The sequence below is a fragment of the Notolabrus celidotus genome, chromosome 14, assembly GCF_009762535.1.
Source record: "Notolabrus celidotus isolate fNotCel1 chromosome 14, fNotCel1.pri, whole genome shotgun sequence".
Lineage (NCBI taxonomy): Eukaryota > Metazoa > Chordata > Actinopteri > Labriformes > Labridae > Notolabrus > Notolabrus celidotus.
The window spans coordinates 4083653-4110279 of NC_048285.1; the positions used below are offsets into that span (position 1 = coordinate 4083653).

The window sequence follows — 26627 nt, forward strand, 5'->3', positions numbered from 1 at the left end:
CAAGGTAGGGAAGGATCAGTAGGGGGTGAGGAAAGGAGGGATGACTAGAAGGGATGAGTAGGGGTTGAGGTGAGGAGGGATGAGTAGATGTCCATGAAAGGGGGGAAGAGTAGTGGTCTATGTACTGTAGGTAAGGATGAGTAGGGGTCGAAGAAAGAAAGTTTAAGGAAGGGCTCAAGGAAGGGAGGGATGAGTAGATGTCCAGGAAAGGGGGGATGAGTAGGGTTAGGGTATTTGTGGTGAAAGTTTTCTCACACGTGGTCCAGATCTGTTTCATCTCATCTCCTAATCTAACTGATCTTATACTCTCCCTCCTTGTGCAGAAACTTTGCTGTGACAGTGAGCTCTCAGCTGAGAGGAGGAAACATGGAGACACTGTGTATGCTGATCCCTCGCCCCTCAGAGCGCTTCTGTGTGTCCGTCACCCTCGACATGCCATCAGGAGGAAAGAGGAAGCGCATCCTGGAGGAGTCAGTGGAAAAAACCTTTTTCCTCTGCTTTGACTTCAAGGTCTGCTTTTTTATTAGCAGCATTAAAACAATCTTTGGCCACTGAGTGTGACATCAGTTAACTCTCTGTGGAGTGGTCACCTTTAACCTTATAACACTGAACTGATGTGTGTTCTCTGGTGTTGCAGGTCCCCAGAGTGAGCTCCAGTACAGTAGCAAACATTACTGTCGTTATCGAGGGGGAAGACGACAAAGACAGCATAGTCATTAAGAAAGACAAAGTCCTCATAGAGTATTAGAATATTTACTAAGATCAATCAAATGAAGGATTTAGAATATGAAACATCCAACTTCTGAAACGTATCTTCATTTATGCACTCCTCTACCATGAATTACTGCATCAACCTGTGCAGGGGATGCAATGACTTCTTTTTCCAGATCTGGAAGAAGAGACTGGTGTAAATGTAACCCTGTATGTACACCTAGTGAATTAGACAGTCTGTTTGTTTCATTGCACAGGTTCAGCAGGCACAGAAGTCATGCAATCCTTAAGTGAATCAAGCCTTCAGTGACAAAGATGAGCCATGAGCTGCTAATTAATCTGCATTAAGGGCCCTGACAGCTGCTGCGTTTGCACCGCTGGAAGCAAAGACTGCAGGCTGTGTTTTTTGTGCTGCTGCCTGGCCCTGAAAGCAGAGAATGTCTATCAGCCCCCATCAGCATGGATGGAGACGTGGCTCTGATGAATGTCAAATTGCGCTCATCTAACTCCCCCTTAGAGGAATGCTGACAATCACTTGTACTAACAAGTCAGGTAGTATCTCTGACGAAACACTCAGAAACCTCTCCCTCGGGGGGCGATCTGTACTTGTCCTGTGTGTGAAGGATTGTGGGCTGTGAAGGGAGGGAGGGGAGGGGTTGGGAGATGGAGCAGTGTGAGGGATAATAAGGTAACAAATAGGGATAATAGAGGACAAATTAAAATGGGAAGGAAGGGGATGGGATTGGAAGCTGATGCCTCATCACACAAACTGTCACAGCAGCAGTAATCAACACACAGCTTTCAGAGTAAGACCTGTATGTGTGCACACAGGTCAGGTGAGTTTGAAGGTCAGCGCGATGGCCCTGAAGGATGTCGCTCTGTGTGAAAACAAGCCAGCGACCTTCCCCGACAAGGGCCGGAAGGACACCGTGCTCCGCAAGCTGCTGGTGGAGGTCAGTGACCGTCAGACACAACACAAACATCACAGCAGACGATCATGAGGTGCGACCTTTCTGCGTAGAGCGGCACGACCACAGCTCTTTAATGTGCTTCATTTCCCCTCAAGAGTTAAAACATCAAGGATATTTTAAATCTCTGGATTCTCTGAAAACCAGAAAGGAAAGAAATGTTTTTCAACCTTGACTTGACATTCATTTCAAGTCATTCAGAATCTACTCGGTGCTTCTCCCCCTCCCCCGTTTTACATTTCTGACATTACCTCTCAAACAACCTCAGGAAACAAAGATTATATTTAATGGTAGTTTGGGAAATTATATCCCTGCTTGTGCTGATGTTTTGCCCAGATTTATCACCCAGACCTCATCTTGAGTTTCTCTTTTGCCTCACTCACTGTGGATTAAACAGCTTTTGTGAAACCAAAAGAACTCTAGAGGATCTGTTTAGTCCTTTTGAGTGAAATCTTTACTAACCTCACGCTCTCTGTCTCTCTCCACCAGGCTGAAGGAGAGCCACAGACGGTCAGTCACAATGCTCTCCTCTGTCCTGCAAGTGAGCATTCACACGACCTCAATCTAACTCACCTGAGTGTTCAGATCTGAGTGGAGTATATTATGCAAGGAGTGGAATGTGTAGCTTTAAGGTGAATTTCGACCAAGAGTTCCAGGGTCTTTTAGCCCCCAGAACTACTTTACCCTGAACTAAAAAATTCCTGTGCCAAGATCGACCGGTGTTATGGTTTAAACAGTGACCCTGTTAACTGGAGACTCTCAGCCGGATGCATCCCTCATAAACGTCTTTAGACCATCATTAAATATCTGATGAGGATATTTTGAAATCTTAATAAAAACTAGTTTGCATTCCCAGGAACTCCCTCTGTGTTTCAACAGCTGTGTAAACTCCACAAACACTGACACGTTCAGCTGAAGGTCTCCAGTTTACAGGGTCACTTTTAAAACCGTAACACCGGGAGAGACGCATTCACTATGGGCTGAGAGAAGACTACTGTTACAAGCTGCTAAATCAAGAGAATCACAGCTTCTTCTTTTGAAAAGTACACACACATACAAAAAAGATAGAACAAATAAAAACTAATGAAAGAAAGAGAAATCAAGAGAATCACAGATGTGTGTGATGTTATTGTGGACGACAGGTGGAATAAAAACACTGAGGTTAATCTACCAATCAGACACGTTTAGCATTGCAGGCTCCACCCCCAGAAAGTCCCAGGACCTTTGAAAAGTACTACCCCCCTGGCAGGGACTTTTTAGGGGGGAAATTATCTACCCCTGAATTAAATCTAGACCCTGGGTCTACCGGTCGAAACGCATGTACAGTAGTTCCGGGGTAAAGTTCCCCGCCTTTAGTGAGTTGGACTAAAAGCTCAGATGCTGCTGAACAAATGACAGAAACAGAGAATCTCTGAATGTACAGATCACAGATGTTACGAACGATGCAGTGAATTTAATTTTACATTGAAATGCAATTAAAAACACACCTCAGTCATTACAACAAAGTGTCTCCACAGAGAAACTGCTTCATCTAAATATGATTGAACAGTATGCATTGTCGACCTCCGTCTGCAGCTGCGATGCTCCGTCACTCGTGCTGCAGGCCGTGCTGAGAGGATTATAAACTCTGCAGTCTGAAACAACACACCACTGTTTCTGTGGTTTCTTTTCTTGTTGCACTATTTGTTCTACAACAACAAAACAATGGCCTTTGAGGCCCACAGCCAGCAGTACTTGTAGTAACCTGTGTGTATTTGTAGCTCAGCTTTGGAGATCTGTATTCAACAAGTTGCAGATTTGTTCAACAACAACAACAAAAAAAATGCTTTTGAGGAATTTTTATATGATGAGCAAAACTCTGAGAGAGGTTTTGAAGACTCAGTAACGCCTTAAATTATTTCTTGTCTCAAAATGTTCCTCTTCTCTTCTTTGTGTCACTAACGTTCCTCTCTGCTGTCCTCGTTTCCAGACGGACCTTTGGATCAGATCATTCCTCTTGTGTTGCCTGAGCTCTTTGTGGAGGGGTCAGAGAAGGCTACTGTCTCTGTTCTGGGTAAATGACACTCTTATACCTTAGAACAAGCATCTGAAAGAGCAGCTAACACTGACTAAACCCTGACAGAGAGCATGGTGGGAATCATTCTGCTGGTTCTCCTGCAGGTGACCTGATGGGCCGAGCTCTGAAGAACATAGATAAGCTTCTGCAGATGCCGTATGGCTGCGGGGAGCAGAACATGTTGAAGTTTGCTCCCAACATCTTCATCCTCAAGTACCTGAAGAGCACCAAACAGCTGACCGAGGAGATCAGGAACAGAGCGATACCTTTCCTGCAGGCAGGTGAGATGTTGATGAGAGTTGGGGAAGTCGAACCACTCTGACGAAGACTTCAGCCTCGACACTATAAACGTCTTCAGCAACACAGCTCTTTTGACCTTTGACCTGTTGTTCTGTCAGTTCATAAAGAGGCTTTATTCTACCGTTGATGGATTTCTTCATGTTCTTGTTGCAGGATATCAGAAGGAGCTTAAGTACAAGCATAGAGACGGTTCCTACAGCGCCTTTGGAGAGAGGGATAAATCTGGAAACACTTGGTCAGTAATCTCATCACCACGCCTTCTTAATGATTAAATACTTGATTCTGATTGGTCAAAACCTCCTAAATGTTATAAATTCTGAATCGCAAAGGTGATAAGAGGATGAACCTGATCACACACGTCATCAAATCAATCCCCGGTATATTTATAAAGTTAATGATTTTACCTCTACCTGTTGACTATGTGGCAAAAAACGTTAGCTAGAAGAACATGGAGGATTTTTTTTTAAAGTTATATTTTTGAGGCTTTTAGACCTTTATTTGGAGAAGGCAATGACAGTGGATGGAGGAAGAAACTGTGAAAGAGCAGGGGGAAAGGGGGCTGCAGGCTGGGACACATGCCGCCCAACTTAACTGTTACGACCAAATTCCACCAGATCCGTGTCCGGTCTGTCTCCAATCCGTCACAGCACAGGATCTGATAGGTTTCTATTCTAGTCAATGTGTTAACTTCCACTGGATCCACTCCGTTGTGTTCTGGCTGATGATCCGGCAGGTCGGAACGCAATGGATCAGATACACAAGACTTCTATCTTTTGCTGGATGCCGGAGCACGACGCATCAATCTCAACAGAGCAGATGGAGCGGGACAGGAAGTCAGGTTTCACCAAAACAAAATGAAAACATCCTGTTCATTTTCAGAATAAAACACTCTGTGTTACACCAGATCGTATTTCACTTAACTACAACAACAAACCAAAGTCATGATGAGCGGAGCCAGGCCTGGAGTCAACAGGTCAGAGGTTTTCAGAGGACCAGAAAGACAACATGGATGAGGAGAGGAGGAGGAGAATCTGTGATTCAGTGATTACAGAGGGAAAACCTCGGTCACATGACTCCAGCAGTGCGGCGGTCCTGCTCCGTGCTGGGTTCCGAAACGCAACCGGTTGGTGTTGATGGACGAGGACCGCAGCAGATGGAAGAAAGACTGAACATGGATCTGGTGGGATTTAGCCATTAGTGATAAAACTTTGAAGACCTCTCAGGTCAGGTGACATCCATGAATAAATAGATTGGGGAGCTGGTCTAAAACATTCACAGGGACTGTAGAGTTAGTATGTTGACTACTTTCAAACTGAGGAGGAAGCAACAACTGCTCACTGTCTGTCCTCTTAGTTTACACACCTGTCACTAGAACCTCGGTTTGTATGATATTTATAAATGTCCACAGTCATCACGCTCATGGTGCGCTCTGGTTGCATCAGTATTTGGGACACATTTCAGAACATTTGGTGTGAACGCGTTCAGCTCAGACCTTCATCTGGAGACAGAATCAGAAATGACACGCAGAGTTGTTGTGGGAGTTGTCGTGGCATCACCAAGCGTCCTCATCATTTTCTTTGTGAGGAACCTGCCAGAACCTGCCAGAACTATTAATATGTGCCGTTAATAGGCTTAAAGCACGGAGACTGAGAGGACGCTGGGCAGTGAGTGTGTGTGGGTGTGGAAGAGGAGAAACTAGGACTCTGAAGTGTTCAATTAAATTAAATTTGGATTGTTGAAATCTATTAGAACACCCTGGAACAAGGCCTTTCACTGAAGTATAAGCAAACAGAGGGTTTAATTTAAAGCTGTTCTGATCAACAGGAGCGGCTTCACGCTGTCGAGAAGGGTTGATTCTATTCGTAGTAATCTGAAGCTTGGTTTATACTTCTGTGATTGAATTGACGCTAAGGTCGACATAGATCTTTTCAGACTCAGAAGCCTACTCACATATCCCGTCGTGAAACCCCAACGTTGACTTCAAGCCCTGTGATTGGTCCACTGGACGCCATTGTATTTCCTGCATTTACAGCACTTCCAGATTCGCTGCACATGGACTGTACATTTTATCTCCTCTGACGTCTCCTCTCTATTCTTCCCTGTAATCAATGCTGTATGATAAACAGCAACATGTATTAGCTGTAAATTAACATAAAACGCTCTGTTTTGCTGGGGAGGGCAGGTAACAGGCGGCCCGACTAACAAAGAGACCACACTGCCCTCAAGTGTTTCAGCGGGGTATTGCCACGTGACATGGACACATCCACCCACAAGTATGTAGAGTTCACGACCGTGTTGACCGATGCAGCGTAGGGTCAACGAAGAAGTATAAACCAGGCTGAAGTGTAACATAACACGTCTTAGGCTCCCTCAGTCACATCATATCGGAGTTATGAGAGTACAGGAAGTCCGTTTATTTGTCGATCTTTGCTCAAATCAAGCCGGTCAAACCATTTGCTTGTCCTCTGGTCGGTGACACTGCGGTTGTGGATATCTTTGCGTACATTTTGTAGTCTTTCATGTAACTAGATAGCAAGGCAGCATTGTTGGTTCATCTGCTGTATGCTTTCTTCTCAGACTCCATCTCAAAGAACAGCAAAAAAAGCATGAAAGTAGGATGAAAGAATAAACAGTGAGCATACAGCTGCAATCTTTTGACCATTGGGGGGTAAAATAAAAACACTGCGAGCGCCGGACCAATCAGTAACATTCAGCTTGCATGACCTGCGCCCTCAGAGACTTTTCAAGGCCAAGTCAGAGCTAAATTTAGACCCTGGTTCCTGCTGTTGAAATGCAACAGCGGAAATCAAAAATCAAAAGATCCCCTGTACCTGGGGAAAGTTCCTGCAGTGGAAAAGTACCTTTTGCAGATGCAGCTCAGGCTGAGACAGGAGATTGTCGTGTCATTGTCCCAAAGCTGGGTTTGTTTAAAGCAGGGGTGTCCAAAGTACGGCCCGGGGGCCAATTGCGGCCCAATGTCCATTTAATTATGGCCCCAAGCTTCCATCTTAAAATGTGTTTATTATAGCAAAGAAATTAATCACCTTCTGAATCACCTGTACATTTGCAGCTTTTTTCAAGCGCACAAATTAAACTAAAGTTAATCCAGAAATGTCTCAAAAAGCTTCATATGGACTACTTTTATAAATTCAAAGCTCTGGATATTCTGCAGGAATATAATAAGGAGGAAACACAAGAACTCTTGAAGTTGACAGGTTTTTTCAAATTAATGTTTTTATCATGATGAGAAAATGTTCTTGATGAACACTAAAAGTTCAGAAGACACAAGACAAGATCAAAATTTGGAAATTGTGCAGAAAAGGCAAAATTTGGTGCAGAAAAAATAGTTCAGAATGTAGGACAAGAATTATTTAGTTCTTAAAATGTTGTCTGCTGGTCAGAAAAGTCTTAAAAACAACATGAAATAGAAGTGTGATGGAATCCAGATCGTGATCCTGCCATAGAAAAATAACAAGACAATATTTTTTCCCACATTGCCCGACCCGAATGAAAAACATTCTACAGAAGAAGATCAAGTTTGCTAATGTTTAAGTGGCTTGTGGAGAACTGAGGACTTCCTAGTTACTGATTTATTGAGAAAAAATGTAAAATAATTGTTATTAAATAGAGATTTCATATATAACTTTTATGATTGAAGTCACCTAAGTCTCAGTAGGAGCCACTGGCCCTGAAATATTCTGACAACATCAAATGTGGCCCTATTTGAAAAAAGTTTGGACACCCCTGGTTTAAAGGTTAGCAGCATGAGCGCACCTGGCTAGGCATGTCTGCTAAAAACATTTTGTGTGTGTGTGATCTTCTAGGCTGACTGCTTTTGTCATGAAGTCCTTCGGAGGCGCACATTCGTTCATCTATGTTGATAACAAACACATCGATGAAGCCAAGATCTGGCTGTCCAAAATCCAGGGTGCTGACGGCTGCATCATGTCCGTGGGCAAACTCTTCCACAATGCCATGAAGGTAATGACACCAGCGTGAGGAGGATGTGTGGGTAGTTCAGAGCTCTGGGACTGAATCAGAGGCCATTCATAATGAGAAGGTGAAACAGGGATTTGAATTGTGGCAGTGAAGTGAGCAGGTAGTGAGTCCAGTCTGCAGTCCTTGCCTCTGAAACCCTGATATGAGCGATCCTGCCGACAACGCCAAGTTAGTGGTGTGAATCTGAAATGAAGGATTTGGATCAGAGAGCCGTCTTTCTGTATTTCATTGTGAAACTTTTTCACACTTGTGTTGTCATCCACCAGGGAGGAGTGAAGGATGAGGTGACTTTGACAGCCTACGTCATCGCTGCATGGCTGGAGATAGACGATGACGTCACGGTGAGTCTGCTGCGATCATCCTCTTTATAAAAGTCAAAATCACTTTCGTTGATGTAAGGCCAACATGTGTGTATTTTTCTGTGTGGTGTGTTAGGACGCTGTGGTGCAGAATGGTCTGACGTGTCTGAAGACGGCGCTGGACGGCAAAGTGGACAACTTGTACACCACGGCCCTGCTGTCCTACACCTTCACTCTGGCTAAAGACGAGAAGATGAGGGTGAAACTAATCCAAGAGTTGCACTCGAAGGCCAACATAGAGGGTGAGACGGGTGAACCTTCACCTTTATCCACTGATTTTTAAGAAACAAAGTCTTGAGGTTGTAACTCCTGTAAAGAGACTAGATAAAAGTATCAAGGCTGAATAATGTAGGACTCCGTTTGAGCAGTCCTCTGTCAAACTCTGTGCACTCATTTATTTAGCAGAAGCACACAGAGTTACTCTCTGCTGAACTACTGATGCCTCCTTTGCTCTGTCTGGCAGGAGGCACTCGTCACTGGGTCCGAGCCGGGGCTTCCAAGTCTCGTCTGGACTCCCTGGAGGTGGAGATGACCTCCTACGTGCTGCTGGCTCTGCTCTCCGGTCCCGCCCTGCCAGGCTTCGAGCTCGGTTACTCTGCCAGCATCATCCGCTGGCTCGTTCAGCAGCAGAATCCATACGGCGGCTTCTCCTCCACGCAGGTACTGCACACAGACACATGAGACAACTTTACCCCTCCGTGTGTTTTTGAAGACACACCGCCTCTCTCTGCTCCTCAGGACACCGTGGTGGCCCTCCAGGCTCTGGCTATGTATGCCAGGTGCCCGGAGAGTACACAGTGAAGGCCGAGGGGAAGAGCTGCGTGCTGGTGCAGGTACAATCAACAACAGGATGAGCTGTAACAGACAAGACAAGCAGAACACAGTACTCTCAAAGTCAGGACACTGGCATCCAAGAGGCGGGGTTCACTGGCTTTTCACAGGGCCAACATGACATGTAGAGACAGACAACCATTCACGCACACACTCACACACACTCACACACACTCAGACCTAACTAGCATGTTTCTGGATGGTGGGAGGAAGCTGCAGCGCCAAGAGAGCATGCACAGGGAGAAACTCTGCACAGAAAGGTTCCTGCTCAGCCGGGGACTGGAACCAGGAACCTTCTTGTGAGGCAGCAGTGTCATTATTGTAACTTTATTTCTGAAGGACCTTTGCTTTAGCAGAAACACATCCAACAGTCGCACACACATCTGTCAACACGCTGCAGCCGCATATGTGTCACTCTATTTTGTTCTGAAATGACCGGTCACACTTTTTACTAATTCAAGGCTAAAAGTTCTTGTAACATTTTTAACTTTTGAAACATGAGGTCTTTTTGTTTTTGTTGGAGTTGAATCCAAAGTTTCCTCCCCTCTCCTCAGATCATGATGAGTTATAACATCCCTCCTCCTGCCGACTTCACCGCCTTCATGGTTGTGACTGCATCTCAGTCACAACCAACGTGAGGTGCAACATCAGCAAACCACCGTTCACCCTCACTGTGCAAATCAGGTACTGTGTGTGAGTGTGTGTGTGTGTGTGTGTGTGTGTGTGTGTGTGTGTGTGTGTGTGTGTGTGTGTGCGCTCAATGAAAGTTGATTGGTGCATACTTCACGTAGCTTATTGTTGACATGTTTATTTCAGTTAGTCATCAATAGTTCAGAACTTCAGGGGAGACTTGTTAGCTTTGAGACGGTCACAGATTAGCAGACAGAACCTAAAGTGAAAAAAAGCACGGGGGTACAGTGGGTAGAGCTGTTGCCTCACAGCAAGAAGGTTCCTGGTTCGTGCCCCTGGTTGGGCAGGTGCCTTTCTGTGTGGAGTTTGTATGTTCTCCCCGTGCATGCATGGGTTGTCTCCAGGTCCAAAAACATGCTCTCCAGGTTAACCTACCCCCCTGGAGACCTCTCCAGGGTCCCCTGTCTTCTGTCTGAAGTCAGCTGGGATAGGCTCCAGCCCCCAGTGACCCCACACGGGATAAGCAGTCAAGTTAATGGACAGATGGATGGATGGAGCCTTAAGTTGAAGAATTTATATAAGGAAACAAAGACATATGTTGCTTTGTGAATATATATACCAGGTCAAAACCTTCAACAAAAGAATATTAATCTATAAAAACTGTTACAAACCAAAGGCTGTACATTAGAGATGGACGAAGCCACCACATGCTTGTAAACTGTTTTTTTGAGAAGCGTCCAGATTTAGATCGTAAGCCTCAGAACAAGCCGTGTTATTTGACTGAATTCTGAAAGGTTTCAACACAAACAGAGCTGAGAGATAAAGTTTAGAGACCACATACCTGAGGAGACACTCACACTGTCACACAAACTGACCGGTCCAGATTTAACTGTAGCATTGAGTCTTAATACATTTAACACAGGTGAGTAATGTTGAGTTCATCCTGCGTACGGTGTTGTGAAGAGATGAGCTGTGGAGTCCAAACTTTATACAACCCGTGCTGTGAAGGTTCTGATTTCTGCAGCCTGCACAGATTTGAATTTCAACATGAGGGCCAGTGGGGATTTACTGCCTCAGGAGCCCCCAGTGGCCACATGAGGAACTACAGATTCTGGCATTAAACACAGGATTTCATTCTTTCTTTCTGTGTGTGTGTGCGTGCACGTGTAGCTACCAGGGCCCGAGAGAAGAGACAAACATGGTGATCCTGGACATCAAGCTGCTGTCCGGATACAGTGAGGATCAGAGCTCTCTGCAGCAGGTCAGCTCTGAACTGATGTTCTCTCAAAGTGTTCATGATTAACCTCCTTCTTTATATGTTACTGTCATGTTTGAGTGAACTGATATCAGTCTGTGCTTTCACAGCTGGAGAACAACAACTCAGTGAAGCGTGTGGATTTGGAGGAAGGACACGTCCTCATCTATTTAGACGAGGTAGGGAGCACTGACAGTGTGTTTTTAATGATATGAAGCAGTGATCGGAACAGTTATGATTACCAGTTACTTCTTTCATAAAGTAAGGTGATTTATTTTGTGTTGCAGTTGAAGAAGAAGGATTTAAAGACCTTCAGTCTGACTTTGGAGGAGGAAGAGTCTGTCAGAGACCTGAAACCAGCCGCGATCAAAGTCTACGATTACTACCAGACAAGTACGAGACTCAACGTTTGTTTTTCTCATGCAGAGCTCCCGCTGTGTTTACACGTCACGCTGTAACACAACGTGAAGCTGCACACTAGAACACTAAAATGAGACCAAAGCCGAGTAGAAGTACAAAGGTGTGATGTTTCTCCTCTCTTCGTCACACTGAGGTGTATCTAATGTGTTCTTTGTTTGCAGGTGATGAGGCCGTGTCTGACTACACCTCTCCTTGTGCAGGTAAGTTACATCTTAATACCGTGTGTGTTGAAAATTCATCTTATTTCTAGAACAAATAAAAGACTGTTCATGCCTTTATTCGTGTATTTAGAAACATGAGAAACAAAAGTGAAGGGCTTGTGTGCAAAAACAAAACACTATTGATCATATTAAAGCTTGAATAGTGGCAGTAAAAGTCTCCAAATGATGTGTTAAAGCAAATTGTAATGTCTGCATGTGTTTCCTCTCCAGGTGTAAAGGGTTAGTGGTAAAAACACAACACCTGGAAATCCTTCAGGAAAGTCTGACAGGGCGTCTTTCAGCTGCAAGAATCAATGTTTAAAGAAATAAACTTCTACATATACACGTCTGTCTTAACCTTTTTCTTTCTGTTTTCCCCTCTTTGCAGATATAAACTTTCATTTTCAGACTGCATCCCTTTGTTTGTGTAGTTTTAGGAACATTTGGAGGCGGGGTTTAGCTGTTGATTGGTCTTGTTCTTTGGGTTTCAGTTGCTGGAGTGTCACTTCGGCTGTTTTTCGAAACCGCCTCCTAAACGCCAGTGAATCTTGTAACTTCCAGTAACTACAGGTAACTTTTAATGTCTGTAAAAAATTTTAAATTCAATGCAAACTACTTCTTAACATTTTAAATCATGAGTGATGCTAAAGAAGCAGTTTTGCGATCAGCTTGGTTGTTGCTTACGTCTGCTCTCCGAAACTGGAAATCCAGCGACGCCTGACGCAGCATCCTGCAGCACAGATCCAACAGAACAGTCAGACTACAGACTAAATTCAAACTCAGTGTGCAGTATGTAATGTATACTACATTTATAGGTAATATCCATAGACTGTATAAATATAGATGTAGTATCCGTGACGTCATCCATCTGTTTCTGAAGAGCTGTTTTGAGGCCAATCGTTGGCGGCAGCCATATTGCTGCTGTCAAGAGGTGGGCTTTGAGCCTCCTAGCCAACAGCTACAGTGTTCCTGCCTGTCAATCAAGTCAGTTGTGCCTCTCATTGGAAAACTCGTAATCTCAATATCTTTGAAATTACCACGTTGTGTAAAAGATTCTCCCCCCCTACAGTGAGAGCCGATCGAGAAATGAGCTATCCAGACTACACTGTTTTTATGAACCAGACTGTACATGTTTATTTCTGCTGTAAAGATCGGCTTCTTTGAATTGGTGTGTATGTGGTTTCCAGTACTTCTGGAGCCAGCCTCAAGTGGACACTCGATGAACTGCAGTTTTTTACACTTCCACGTTTGACTCACATTCTTAGGCCGGAGGTTTCTGCTTGGTAGTATCTCTTTCAAACACTTGAACCTTCAAAATAAAAGCCCCAGAGCTGAAGAAAAGCAGTCAACATCCTGTAACAGTCATCTTTTAATAGATTTGACTAAACCATATTATTCATATGTGAAAGTAACACATGAGACACACAAGGTACCAATAACACAGTATGGTCCGAGTATTGATTGTGAGCGTGTGTGTGTGTGTGTGTGTGTGTGTGTGTGTGTGTGTGTGTGTGTGAAACAGGATCTACTTTCTAGGAAAACCAAAGTCTCTTATGTGCTGGGTGAGTTATTCTGCATGTGTGTGTGCGTGCATGCGTGCGTGCATGCATGCTTGCTTGTGTGTGTGTGTGCATGTGTGTGTGTGTGTGTTCTGTTGTACCAGTAAAAAAAAAAAAGGTAGATTTATACGACTCCACCATACAATTTGTAAATGACGATAAAATTTCTAAAAATGACAAAAATAAGTAAAAATTGTCTTTCCATACAATACTGTGTTTCAATAATATGTTTTCATTCAGACATCCTCTTTACAGTATATTTAGTTTCCTTTCTTTTCAACATAGATAACAGTAATGTATACACCACCGACTATCCACAGACATGATTGAACAGCCTTGCCAGTGTTGAATAGTTTGGTTTGCACACTGTGCAGAGAAATTAAAGGCAAGGGGGACAGAATATATTAAGGTCTTTTTCACTAGTCGTCTTTTTTTTCTTCTTTTTTTTTGAGAAGTAAACGTGTCACTACTTCAGGCACCACAACCATAAATTATCATCGTCACTGTACCGATGCATGAAACCAAACCACAGTTCCACATGCTCCACTGATCACAGCGTCACAGTCTGACCTCTGCTCCTACAAAATAAAACACAGAAACAGCATCCTGCAGCTGTCGCCTACAAACCCATCATTAGATTTACAACGTGACAATGATCGGTACTTCACAATAAAGACGCCGGGCGAGCCCAGCCAGTTACAGTCTGTTAAAGCAGGAGGTCTCCTCTGGTGTCATGCACGACGCAGGCCTCAGAGCACAGCGAGGATTTCAAACTCAATTACTCAAACTAATAACTTCTCATGCAAAATAAAGGTTAAAGAACCATTTAAGAGAGCATTTACACGTCAACACTGTTTTTACAGTTTAACTTGAACTGTAAAATAAAATCTGGACTTAAGTGAAGCATCGTCTCTTCACGACTGAATGTACAAAACATTTAAAACATTCTTCAGAGCACAAGTTTCATTGCTCACCTCAGCTTGTTCTACATTTCTATTTGTTCTGAACTCAAGATTTGAAGGTCATCTCCAGAAATGTTATATATTCCAAATTGTTGGAAAACTTGCTGGACAAAAAAAGTCAAATTAAAGTGCTGGAGTACAAGAGAACTCGACTTTTACTCCCCTTGTCAAGGCAAAATATCTGAAATTACAAATCCTCTGAATCCAATCATGCAGCTGATAGTGTCTCTGAGGTGGGCTAACTTTTGGTCAACCAAGAAGTGAAGCTGAGGCAGAGGCTGTGCTTCTAATTTATGCACATATATGTATAACTCCAATCCTTAATTTATCTTAACAGATGTGTCATTAAAAAAAATCATCCCCAGTGTTAATGCAGATATTCTAAATTGGCATTTTAACATGGGATCTGATGGGGATTCTTTTGCTTGTGCAACCACCCTCAAGTGGACACTTGTGGTACTGCAGTTTTTTTCGCACTCCTGCATGTGCTTCATTTTTCAGCATCAGAGGAAGCTGCTTGGAACGACCACATGACTTAAACTCTATGCCTTAAATTGTAACAGCAGATTATTCCCTGCAGGGTTCAGCTCATAATAAATCAATTTGAATCAGTTATTTCTAATTTACGGATTAAAAGTGATCTTTTTCCCTGCATTCAAAAGTTCCAGCGCTTCCCTGATCTCTCAGTAACACTAAAGCTCCCATGAAGACACGGAACAATGTCCCAATACTTAACAACTTGAGTCTCCAGTAACACAATCAGTCTGCAACTTGCAAAAACATAAGCAACCTGGAAACATCTACAACAAAGCAGATACAATTTAAGGTTGTGAGATTTTAGATTTCAGCCTTGCTTCAAAGACAGAACAAAGATCCTCCAGAGCTCCAGGAGGATCTTCTCTCGATGACATCAACAGCTTTACTCCATATTTTGTACATTCAGCGTTTAGAAAATTACAGCAACCTATCCTCACTGTGCTCAGGGCCTCCTCATCTCTGCAACGACACCAGAGGCAGACGTCCCTTTAACGTGATCACTTCATGCACATCTGTCTCAGAAACACAAACTCAAATGCATTCATTCCATCGCAGCCTCCAGAGAGGCTGTGCTGGACTCACGGACACGGCATCAATAACGACACATATTCAAGGCACAGTTCTGAATTGCATTAGTCTGTTTGTTTTTTTTTAAATCCTCCTGTGTGGTCCTGTGCAGGTGTGGTCTCTGCAGTGCCCTCTAGTGGATATGCTTTAGGCTGGCAGTGATGATGGCCGCTTTATCAGGTGCGCTAAAGGCTACTTGGCAAACAGGAGAGCGTGTCTTTGTTCTGATGTTTGCACACAGGCGTGCAGTTCGCACCTTTAGTTGGCGTCACACAGAAACAGTGATGATCAACATATTCACAGCGACTATGAGGACGCTGCAGCTATGGTTCGACCAATGAACAGGTTTCTCTTCAGGGGTCGACTTCTGATCGTTGGAGGGCATCTCGTGAGTTTCCTTCCACTACTATAACTACTTTATTTATCTGTTCTTCAAATTTGAAGCTGGATGCAACATGTGCTAATGTTGATTTAGTTGTATTTATGATTCTGGTTTATTGGGGCTTTGTATTTGGATTAAAATCTTAAATCAGTGCGTCCTTCTCGAGTCCTGCACCAGTCGAACCATAGTGAGAACTGCAGAGTGGACACCTGAGCTGCAGTGGGTGAAAGTCTCAACAAAACACCTACAGTTACTTTGGTAAGCCTATGTGGAGTGAGTAGCGTGTAGCTGTAAGTACCGTGATGTGCTGTGAATGCTACACTATGCAGAGCGTTAATTCCAGGAGCAGCACTGTGGTGAGGTGAATCCATGGTGACGATGTTCTCCTGGGTTTCCCTGCGTCCCTGTTCACTGACTGAAGTCTCTCACAGACTCGTACATGATGATAAGATTCTTAATGATTAACACCCTCGGACTGAAGACTCTTTAAAACTCTCTGTCTGAACTGATCAGGATGAAACACTCAAATAAAACATTGGCATTATGTCATTTGGCAATATTCTCTAAAAGTAAAAAAAGAAAGAAAGAAAAGAAATAATACAAAAGTCTCAATAAACAGTAACTACAAGATCTCCATTTGGCAATATAGAAAGGCTTCTTTAAAGTCTCCATACATTTGGTTTATATACAGGTGTGTCTACATGTGTGTGTGTCCTCCGAGGGCTCCCTTTTTCAATCCGAACAGAAACAGGTAGAAAACGTGTGGAGGTGAGAATGTCTACAAATCAAAGGGTGAGATTCCAAAGTAACAAAGAAGGCGTTGTGTGTCCGCTGTGGACAGGAAACAGGAAGTGGCCAGTAGAGTCCGTGGTGGGAGAGTCCCTGCCGATACTGTCTGCCCGTCACCTGTGCTGCACTTTGCGTGTCTCTCAGTTCATGAACTGCGTGTATCCCTCCGCTCCCGTCACGATCACGTCCATCCAGATCCTCATGGCCTCTGCTGACGGAGCCACCATGTAGTAGAGGCGGTCGTGGGTCTTCACGCAGAAGGTCAGGGCGGGGTTCGGGCTCTGGATGATCGATAAAAACAAGAAGAGTCAGGCTTTCATGGATAACGTCTCGTCCCGCAGTCACTGAGAGACCTCCTGCTCTCTCTCTCTCTCTCTCTCTCTCTCTCTCTTCTACACTTTTTAAAGCTTATGAAGTATGAAGTTAAATGTGAATAGTTTAAAGATGTTACACTCAATGTCAGGTAAAACCATGGATCGTGGATATGGATTTATACGGACATACTCTCAGTGAGGTCACTCATCGGTTTCTGAAGAGGCGTAATGAAAATGACGAAATCAGCATAGATGTGAAGGTAAGGCTCATACGGAATATATAATGAGCTACAATAACTGGTTGTATACCGGGTTATAAACGTGTCCATTTCTTCTGTAAAAACTGGTCTTGTAAAATGAGACTTCATGGGGGTTCTGTGGCTTTTGCAGCCAGCCTCCAGTGGACACTCTGGGGACTGCATATCTGTGTGCTTTGCTTCACTTTGCAACACCAGAGGCTTCTTCTTGAAACCACAACATGATTTAAACTCCATGCCTTCAGTTTGTAACATCAGCTTCAAATTAAAAAAAATGATCCACTTTACGAACATAGCTTAGCCGCCTGGCTAACAGCTACTACGCTAACACCTGTCCGTCAACTCAGATGTGCTCCTTATTTTAAAATCTAACAATAATGATGGTACATCTTCCTAGTCTTCATATTTTCTTGGCGGTGGGCTGTAAATGTGTTTATTTCTGCTGTAAAGATTTTAACATGGGTGTTAATGGCAGTTCTGTGACTTTTAGAACCAGCCTCCAGTGGACACTCGAGAAACTGCAGTTTTCTGAATTTGCACATTGACTTTAATTTTCAGCATCAAGGTCACTGCTTGGTTATCAGTGAACAAGATATTAAATGTAAGGTCTGTTATGATGTTAACAATGTGATCAAGTTGAAAGATCACACACTGACGAGGATTAATAAACGACTTGAACACAAGTACGTGCTTAGAAATAATGTGTTTAGTTTTATTTTAGATTTTATTTACTACACTAAAGTTGAGGTATCAGCTGCATTGTGTCTAATTCTGATATCCTGAGATTGTTTACTGAGGTCAGATCACACTATACCTTTAATATAACAAAGAATGAAGGGTGGTGAACAAAACTGAGTTCACACAAAATAGATTCTTAGGGTTGTTTTTCTGTAATGGATGTTCAGCATGATCCTGAACTCTTATGTTTATAAGGTGTCTTTAACAGTATTAGAGCTGTCTGTATTTCCTGTAACAAGTGAGGACTAAAAAGGTTTGTAATCTTAGAAAAGATGCAGTCGAGATTAAACAGCCTCAAATGTCACTTAATACAGACTGAGTATTTAGTGTTAAACTGAGCACAAAGAACTGTCCATAGTAAACTATTACCTTCTCCTGTATCATTAATACAGAAACCTTTTGTGAGTGTTTCCTTGAGGATTTGTGTTTGTAGACGAGACACAGACTAAAGCTGGTTTTCCATTTTTCACTTCTACACATTTGTCTGCATCTGTTTCTTTTCTTCTTCTCTGAACCTTCATCGTTCTGTCTTAAAGCGCACCAGTCTGTAAGGTTTCTCTGTGATGTGGCATTGGAAGTGACAAGAAGAATCAAGGCTGCAGAGTTGATCAGAGCCGTGCAGTTAGAGTGTGACACACACATACACACACACACATACATAAACACACACACACATATAAATGAGGTGGCAGCAGCTGAGATTAAATTAAAACACAAAAACAAGCAGACGTGTTCTGCTTCAGTTAAGTGGTCCTGAAATACAAAGACAGCCCATGGAGGAACTTTCTGAACCATGACTGTAAACATGATCTTACACCTCTGAGTGCTGCTTTATATTTTCATGCATCAAGCTTTATTTTGGGACAGTAAATGTACCTTTAAAAGGTGAAGCTGTATATGTTTCAAGATGTATGCATGTACGCTACAATGAGAGAACGATGCCAGCAGGAGCTAAACTTATCTCCAATCTTAAAAATGGCATGTTTCCTTCATTTGCGATATTTCTGTTCATTTAAAATCCTAATTCTTATTGTATTGCTCTTTTTCTTGACTGTGTTGCAGAGTGAGGAGAGTCCTCTGCTCATAAAGCATCCAAACATGCAGATTCTCGTGTTTGAATCACTTGACTGGTTTACTCTGGGAACACTGGGAGGGACTGAAGGATCAAACAGGATTAAATTGACAAACAGACACAAAAAACAGAAAGAGTCAGAGCTCCTAAAACACAAATCTAAAGCATGCACCAACAGCCATCCAGCCTGCATCTATCTCCTACCATGACACACACACACTCTACCGTTTGGACACACTGGGGTTAGAACAGAAAGTGTGGATACATACACTGATATTCAAGTTGAAAAATCCCCTCTGTGACAGCAGCCGCCCAAGCAAAAAGCACAAATAAGGAGAAAAGAAGCAACAGAATGTGCCAAACGTTGGAAATGAGAGGTGAAAATAAACAAAGTGTGAAATAAATGAGAGGGAATGAGTGTTTGGAGGCACGGCGTACCTTCGTGGCACTGCGGAGGTGATCATAATAGACCTCTTCTATCGCCTGGAAGTAGATCACACCTTTCAGCTTGGTCTCGTGTTTGTCTGTGGAGAGAAAACAACGTGGGTTTGGTCAAAGAAGAAACTGACATCTGCAGAGGTTTTTTTTTTCTGCCTTGAGAAAGCGAGGCTCATCACTTCCATGTCGTCTGGAATAACGACAGCAGGACGCACGATATGGACACGGGAGAAAAGGGAAATCAAACTTTGATCATGACCAATTTATGGTTTGTGATGATGGATGGAAAAAGACAAGCACAGCACTTTTCCTCTCTGTTTTTAAAACCAATGGAGCTCTCATTGTATTTTCACACTTGACTGCATTCTTACGCTACTCTTGTACATCATTGCAGTTTGTTTCATCAGCCTCTGCAGAACCGCAGTGAAGAACCGGTGGGGAACTCAACGCCCCTCTCTACCTCCAGGCACAAACACTCCACCAGCCAACTTAAAGAGTAGTAGGTAGAAACGCTGCGCTTCATTTCGAGGAATAACACTTTTCCTTTTAACACGCAGCTATTATCTACTAATGAACTCTTTAGCATTCAAATAGCCCTGAATTTGCATCTCATTCCCCCGCATCTAAATCACCAAAACTGGTTGCAAATGAGCCGAGCTCCTGACTCCACGCCCGTCACCCCTCGTTCCTCATTGTTTTAAGGTCAAGAGAGAAGGGCAGGCAATGCATCTCAATCAGCCTCCTCGGAGGGCGCAGCACACAGCGCATTTTAACTACTGCCAGAGTAATCTCAGCGCGCCTCCTCGCCCGGGCTCACTTTCAACAAGGTAACGCTTTAAGCAGCTTTAAGCAGAACCCTGTGAAGGACTTCAAAGGCCCTGACAGCGAACAAGTGTCCCAGAGCTCGCAGCGCCGGAGAAAATTACACGACCGTGAACGCCTCATACTGCATGTATCGCTGCCGCTGCTGCTCAAGGTCCTGAGGACACATGTTCAGGCTGTCACTCATCCACAGCAGGAGAATTCAATCACTCTACATGTGGAGGGGTTCAGTTCAGCTACAGCCGTAGCCTCTGACATTTTCACACACCGGTCTGATGTTTCTTCTCTTTGTTTAGGATTTTTATGAGAGAAAAATGTAGAAATTCAAGGTGAGTCATGATTAACAGGCTGGAAAAACATACAGGAACACCTCAGCATCAGATATAGTGTGTTTGTAATACAGCTGACACACTGTACTGTACTACTTACATGTAGGTTTAGAGGACTCGTGTTGCTTTGAACTCTCACATACTCAACAGGGAAAATAGTGCACTTATTATGTCATACCTAATTTCCTGAGCATTATTAAGACAGGTTTATTATGTAGATATTGTAAATATTCAGATTTTACACAGGCTACATGAGCTGATAAACATGATCTAACAAAAAAGCTCAGATATATATGAACCAATGATAAACGTATTGGCAAAAATTAGATATTTTGCATATTATATTTCTACAAAATTAGAATCCAGATGATTTATTTGACCCTTATTTGACTCCGCCTCCTACACGAAGACTATATAATACTGTGTTTTTAAGGATACGTCTTCCTGTCTTCACTAGAAATGTGCATGTTTTATAAACTGAAATATCAAACGTCATTGTCTTTGCTAATCAGCACCAGAACTACAAGTCGATTAAACAAATAGCTCATAGTTTTATAACTGTAGGCCTGAAACGTCAGTCATACGTTGTGTCTAAGCTGCAGCCACTAGATGGAGCTGTAGCTCCGGTTAATGTCTGCTGCCATAATGCTCTAAAGCTTTATTACCTTGATGTAAACAAGCACAGATAACAGATGTGGTTTGTCAGTATGTTGATCTAGTAAATTAATTTTGGTCTCAGCAGATGTGTGTCTAACATGAGTCTGGTTCTGCTGGAGGTTTCTGTTAAAGGAAGTTTGTCCTCTCCACTGTAACTAGCTAAATACTGCAAGGTGCAATGCTCGTGGTGGATTAAGGTGGCGTAAGACTGAGTCTTATCCTTTCTTGGTGTTGGGTAGGTTGTGTCTGGTTAAACTGATATATGACCACTCCACCAGAGCAATGACGGACCAGCACAGGCATGAGGACACTAACCTGCAAGGAGGACTGAAGGCTGGTGGTGCTAAGTCTGCTAACTGTAGCCACTTCGTTCACCTGCAGATTCTGTGATCCTGTGATTAGCCATGTTGAATAAACGGCGCTGAATCTTGTGTGACTAACTTTTATATGTAACTTATGGGTTGAAAAATGCCAAAAACATAAAACGACAAAACTCTGTTGCATTTTCATTCTCTTAAAGTTACAAAGTTCAACTCAAAGAAGGCTTCTAGAGATCTTTTGATATAGTTGATGCCACAATAACCTCCTGCTGTCTTTACTGAAAAAGACCAGGAGTCAGATCATCTATCAGCTCAGTTCCAGCTGCCATCGAAGATCATGACTCTGCATCCACAGATATCAGAGTACTGTCTGCTCTTCTGTAGAGCTTGATCGCTTATTCAACTAACAAACAATAAAAACCTCATCAGCCCTCTTGACTTTGTGCATCCTCCTATTTGGTAGCTGCACATGCAAACACCAAAATGTCACTGCTTTCGTGTCACAGTGTGCACTGTACAGTCCTTAGTCTTATAATAATGCATACTGCTTCAGGGCATGAAAACTGTCTTCACTCGGACTTACCAACATAGTAAGAGAAGGTCCTCTTTAGGCGGTCGAAGACGAACCAGCGTTTCTTCCAGGACTTGATCTTTCCTCCCATCTTCACCAGGTAGCCCTTGCACATCTTCTCTGTGAGGATGACGTGGAAGCACGTGTCCACGCTGTGACCCGACGACTCCACGTGGGAGCGCAGGTCGAACTCTTCTTTGCGGATGGGCAGGTAGCGTGTCATCGGACGGGCCTGGACGGAGGAGAGTTAAAGAAATGCTGCAATCAGATCCAGATGAGGCGGCCACAGCGGGTCCAGAAGTGACATTTAATGTGATTTACAGTGTATAATAAGGGAATATTTGATCACACTGCATGTATATAGGAATATGTTTCACTTCCTTGTTGCAGAGATTTGGTGTCTTTTGGTGTAAATTCTCTTTTTCAGGTTTAAATCCTGAGGGAGAAGCTAAAAACTTGCTGGATTCAGCCTGAAAATGGTTGAATTTCATGATATTGAGCAGTTTAAAATCCATCCGCCCACCCTCAGAAGCTCATTTTCACAAACCCTGCCACGTTTTTAGCAGACGGGGAGACTCATTTTCCACTTTTCCACCATGCAGACTCAATTATGTCTCATTTCACTGACCTGAGAGAAGTTCTTGGACCTCATCTTGACCTCCTTCTCCACGAGCTGCTGCCGGTGGAAAGTTTCATCCTGTAGTCTCTTCTCGGCCTCCTCCCTCCTCCTCCTCTCCTCCTCCAGCATCTGACGGCGAGCCATGCTCTCTCGCTCCTGGAGGAGAGGAGAGGAGAGCGCTTTCATTAGATATTTTTTTGATCTGTGGAGGGGCGCTGCACTGAACACTTCTTCTGTTTTTTTCTCACAGCCCGAGCTCGGCTTGAGGTTCATAAATGTATGTACATTTTCTCTCTGCCGGAGTGTGAGTCTTTACACAGAAAGCTTTTAGCTGTCTGAAGAAGTAATGATGGACTCAGAGGAGCCAAACATGCACATTAGTTCATGTTCTCTACATTCTTACTGACAAGAGAAACACTAAAACACACACAAAGCAGGAGCTGACCAGCAGGAGGGAGAGATCAATCACTGAGTGTGTTTAAAAAGAGAACTAGACAACTTTCTGGATCCTCAGAGAAGAACAACAGGATGAGCTTTACCTCATGATGAAAGATACAAATAAAACCAGCTGTATACTCAATCAGAGGCTTTTATAGGAGATGATTATGACATGGCTGTGATGAATACTTGATTTTAATGGTCAAAACCCCCAGAGCAAGGGTTTTTAACTTTGAATAGCAAAACGACTCACCAGATCACAAAAAAAGTAAAGAAGTCCGGTGTGCCTTTAATTGTTTTTCTTATTTATTAAGATTTTATGTATATTTTTTGAATGATTATGATCATAACTATTTTATTTTAATTAATTAAATTGATTATTTAATTAATTCATGTTTTCATTTATCTATTTATTTACTTATCTTTTTTGTTTTTTCCTTTGTAAAGCATGTTGTGACCTCTGTTCTTCAAAGGTAATAAAAAAGCTTTTATTTTGTATTATTATTATAAGTTTATCATTTCACCTCTTCCTGTTGGCAATGTGGCAAAATGTTAGTTTCTAATAACATGGGTAAACAACATTTTTAATAAATGGAGCGACGCCTGCGAGCTAGTTCAGGCAGACAACTCGAGCTGCAATGCCATACACGTCACATGTCCCACTTTCATAACCATCATCCAATCCTGCCCTCTGCCTCTCAAATTGGCGGTCTATTTAAACTGGGGAAAAATCTCCCATCTCTCCCTCTGCCTGTCAACGCCTCTGCTGCTGCATGCCATTGCTGATATTTTCTTCTTCCCCGCCGCCTCCCCAGCATCCACCTGCAGGCTCCGGGGGTGTTTAGTATGTTTTGGTCATCACTCCTCAAAGTCTGCATGTAAACTTATCTGCAGGGAGTGATGAAGCCGGAGCCTGGGCGCCAAACATGAATATGTATTTGCTGCTACAATAAACAATTTAAACGTGAGTTGTCTGACTGAAATAATAATAATTGATTGGATTTGTGTAGCACTTTTCTGGGTACTCAAAGTCGCTTTACTGAAAAATAAAAATAAAGAAATAAAGAAATAAAAATAAGAAAATAAATAAAACAGAACAAAGACATAGGTGGGCGGGAGTAGAGGTTATGTCTTGTATGCTTTTTTTGAACAGGAAGGTCTTGAAGTGGTTTTGAAATGACTGAAGTGAGTCAGAGTTTTAGGGGGACATTCTTAATACGCCTCTCAATTTGTTTGTAGAGCACAAAGCTAAAGATTAGTGGTTATCTGTGGACCAGTGCAGCAGAGAAAAGAAGAAGAAAAAGAGAGGAGGAAAACAGCAAAGAAACTAGCGAGGAGCTAAGACAAGAGATGACGACTGAACCAACGCCACCAAGAAAAGCTGAACTGTGACACGGTGTGAGCTTCGGTAGAGGACCTGATTTCTACATCTGCTAAGAATGCCAGAGGAAAAATGCTAAATGATTAGAGTTTAGCGTGATGGAAAATCTTCAGTTTAATGTTACTTCAGCCAACAAGAAGGCTGATAAGAACAATGCTGCAGACGAAGTGCTGCAAACTGTCAAATCTGAAGGACTATTTTTTTCGCATGAAAAAATCATCTTTAAATCAAAACTTAGTGTCAGCTTGTTTGTGTCTTTAGTTTGTAACTGGGTTATGAGCAGCATGATGTATACTGTTGTGGCGCTTTGAGTAACGTAGGAACCCACTGCCTATATAACATCTCTTTTCTACCATGCACGTTTCTCTGTAGCTCTGTTTGGGAGCAGGTTCTGAGGAAACAAGTCTTTCTGGGGCCTGCTGGTAGAAAATCAAGTGGACTGAATTTATGAAGAGAAACAAAAGGATCTGAATTCATCTGATGAAAACGTGTGATTGATTGAGAAACATTGGAGGATAGGGTTTGGAGCAGATCCTGATCTAATCATCTCTATTGGTTCTTGTATTTCAGCCTAAGCTTCATCATCCGGTCACAAAGAGAGACAGCTGATACGAGGAGGCCGATGAGAATGAATGAAAGCGTCTGGTTGCTGCTCTGAATGTTCATATTTGAAATTCACGCTCGATGTAAAGACATCGAGAGGAGAGTAAGCAGTCTCATCCATCACACCATATAGATCCTGGTAAATCTTTTAAACATGTCTCACCCTGGACTCAATAAGTCTGGCCTTCTCCAGCTGAGCCTCCTTCAGCATCTTCTCCATCTCTTCGATCTTCATCGCGTCCACTCCTCCAGCGCTGATGTCAAAACAAACACAGAGTTACTACATGAGATAAACAGCACACACACACACACTCACACATCCTGTATTCAGCAGCTACGTAACCGCACATCTGCTCAGTTAACCTTTCTCTTCAAAGCAGGGTTCAAAAATATCTGCAGGGCAAATCTGTAGACGCTGTTCGTGACGTCGTCTCCCTGCAGATCTGAGGGAAGTCGGCTCCTTCGCTGTTAACTCCAGACACGCAGCAGCTTCTGAGCAAACACTGAGAGGCTTATTCGAACTCACAGCAACATGGCTTCTCTGCTGATATTATTTAATCCAATTAATGACTTTACATTCAAACAGAGTTTCAACTCTATTTCACTTTAACTAATCTGCAGTTTGTTTTTCAGGAAGTAGTAAAAAAATGCCTCTCCAAGTATCTCTGCGTCTTTACTTTAAATATCTTGTTTAGTCAATCTAAAACCAACAAATCTTCATGATATCCTTATAAAAAATACAGAAAAGAATCTGTAAGAGGCAGGAAACAGTTCTCCCTCCCTCTTTAGACGATAATAAAATAAGTGGTGATTAGTTACTGCAGAGGAACTACTCAAAAGATCGACTTGTTATTGAGCTTCTAACAGCTAAATCCGAATCTGTGCTTTGAGACAGGAATGCATGCACTATATCAGATTCTTGCTAATATGATATGTGATATTTTTCATGTAATCCTGTAGTGGATTCACAGCATTTTATTTATGGAAGAATATTAAGGGCCTGATTCACAAAAAGACTGCATGTTTTTTACACTGAACCATTGCAAATGAGCCAAAAATGCATCGTCTAATTCATGAAGCACGCTTAAAGAGTTCAATGCTCCACAAAGTGTACTGCAGAGAAAAAAGCGTCTCCGTGTGCCGGTGTTGTTTGCAAACATTTAAATGAGCCAATATGAATAAATGTGGGGAAGCATTTGACCCTTTCTATGCAAATTAATCTTACTGTAAGAAATGTCCTATGCAAGAACAGCAGAGCAAACAGACACGCTCAGTCAGGACGGATATTTGAGTTGGTGGTAACTGAGCTGCAGCATTTATTAGGGATGTCATGCTAAAACTTCCAAGTTAATGACAAATTTCCACCTCTGAGTGACCAAAAAATAATACATCTGGACATTTAATATACTAATATTATTCTAAAATGAATGGAGCGCCGCCTGCAAGCTAGTTCAGGCAGACAATCATAGACTGTAAAAAATATGGACATAGGATCCGTGACGTCACCCATCTGTTTCTGAAGAGCTGTTTTGAGACCAATCTG

At 42.8% G+C, this 26627-nt stretch overlaps 3 protein-coding genes across 3 annotated transcripts in view; 2 read left to right on the forward strand and 1 right to left on the reverse strand.

Moving 5' to 3' along the window:
• The first annotated feature begins 1568 nt into the window (after positions 1 to 1568).
• Positions 1569 to 9194, forward strand: LOC117825640 (alpha-2-macroglobulin-like). Its single transcript, XM_034701554.1, has 10 exons — positions 1569 to 1664; positions 2169 to 2220; positions 3649 to 3732; positions 3840 to 4016; positions 4189 to 4270; positions 7860 to 8016; positions 8301 to 8375; positions 8470 to 8635; positions 8857 to 9053; positions 9132 to 9194. The coding sequence occupies exons 1-10, from the start codon at positions 1569 to 1571 to the stop codon at positions 9192 to 9194; spliced, it is 1149 nt and encodes a 382-aa protein (XP_034557445.1).
• A 650-nt stretch (positions 9195 to 9844) lies between these two features.
• LOC117825406 (alpha-2-macroglobulin-like) lies at positions 9845 to 12075 on the forward strand. Its single transcript, XM_034701240.1, has 6 exons — positions 9845 to 9908; positions 11025 to 11115; positions 11220 to 11288; positions 11397 to 11502; positions 11691 to 11729; positions 11961 to 12075. The coding sequence occupies exons 2-6, from the start codon at positions 11053 to 11055 to the stop codon at positions 11972 to 11974; spliced, it is 291 nt and encodes a 96-aa protein (XP_034557131.1). The 5' UTR covers positions 9845 to 9908; positions 11025 to 11052; the 3' UTR covers positions 11975 to 12075.
• Positions 12076 to 13080: 1005 nt separating this feature from the next.
• The window catches only part of phldb1b (pleckstrin homology-like domain, family B, member 1b), an 80278-nt gene continuing 66731 nt past the window's right edge, over positions 13081 to 26627 (reverse strand). Inside the window, exons 8-12 of the mRNA XM_034701555.1 lie at positions 25248 to 25338; positions 22672 to 22818; positions 22056 to 22275; positions 19345 to 19430; positions 13081 to 16806 (exon numbers count right to left, since the gene is read on the reverse strand). Of these exons, the coding sequence (XP_034557446.1) occupies positions 16666 to 16806; positions 19345 to 19430; positions 22056 to 22275; positions 22672 to 22818; positions 25248 to 25338 (685 nt within the window). The 3' untranslated portion in view covers positions 13081 to 16665. The remainder of the gene's footprint in view (positions 16807 to 19344; positions 19431 to 22055; positions 22276 to 22671; positions 22819 to 25247; positions 25339 to 26627) is intronic.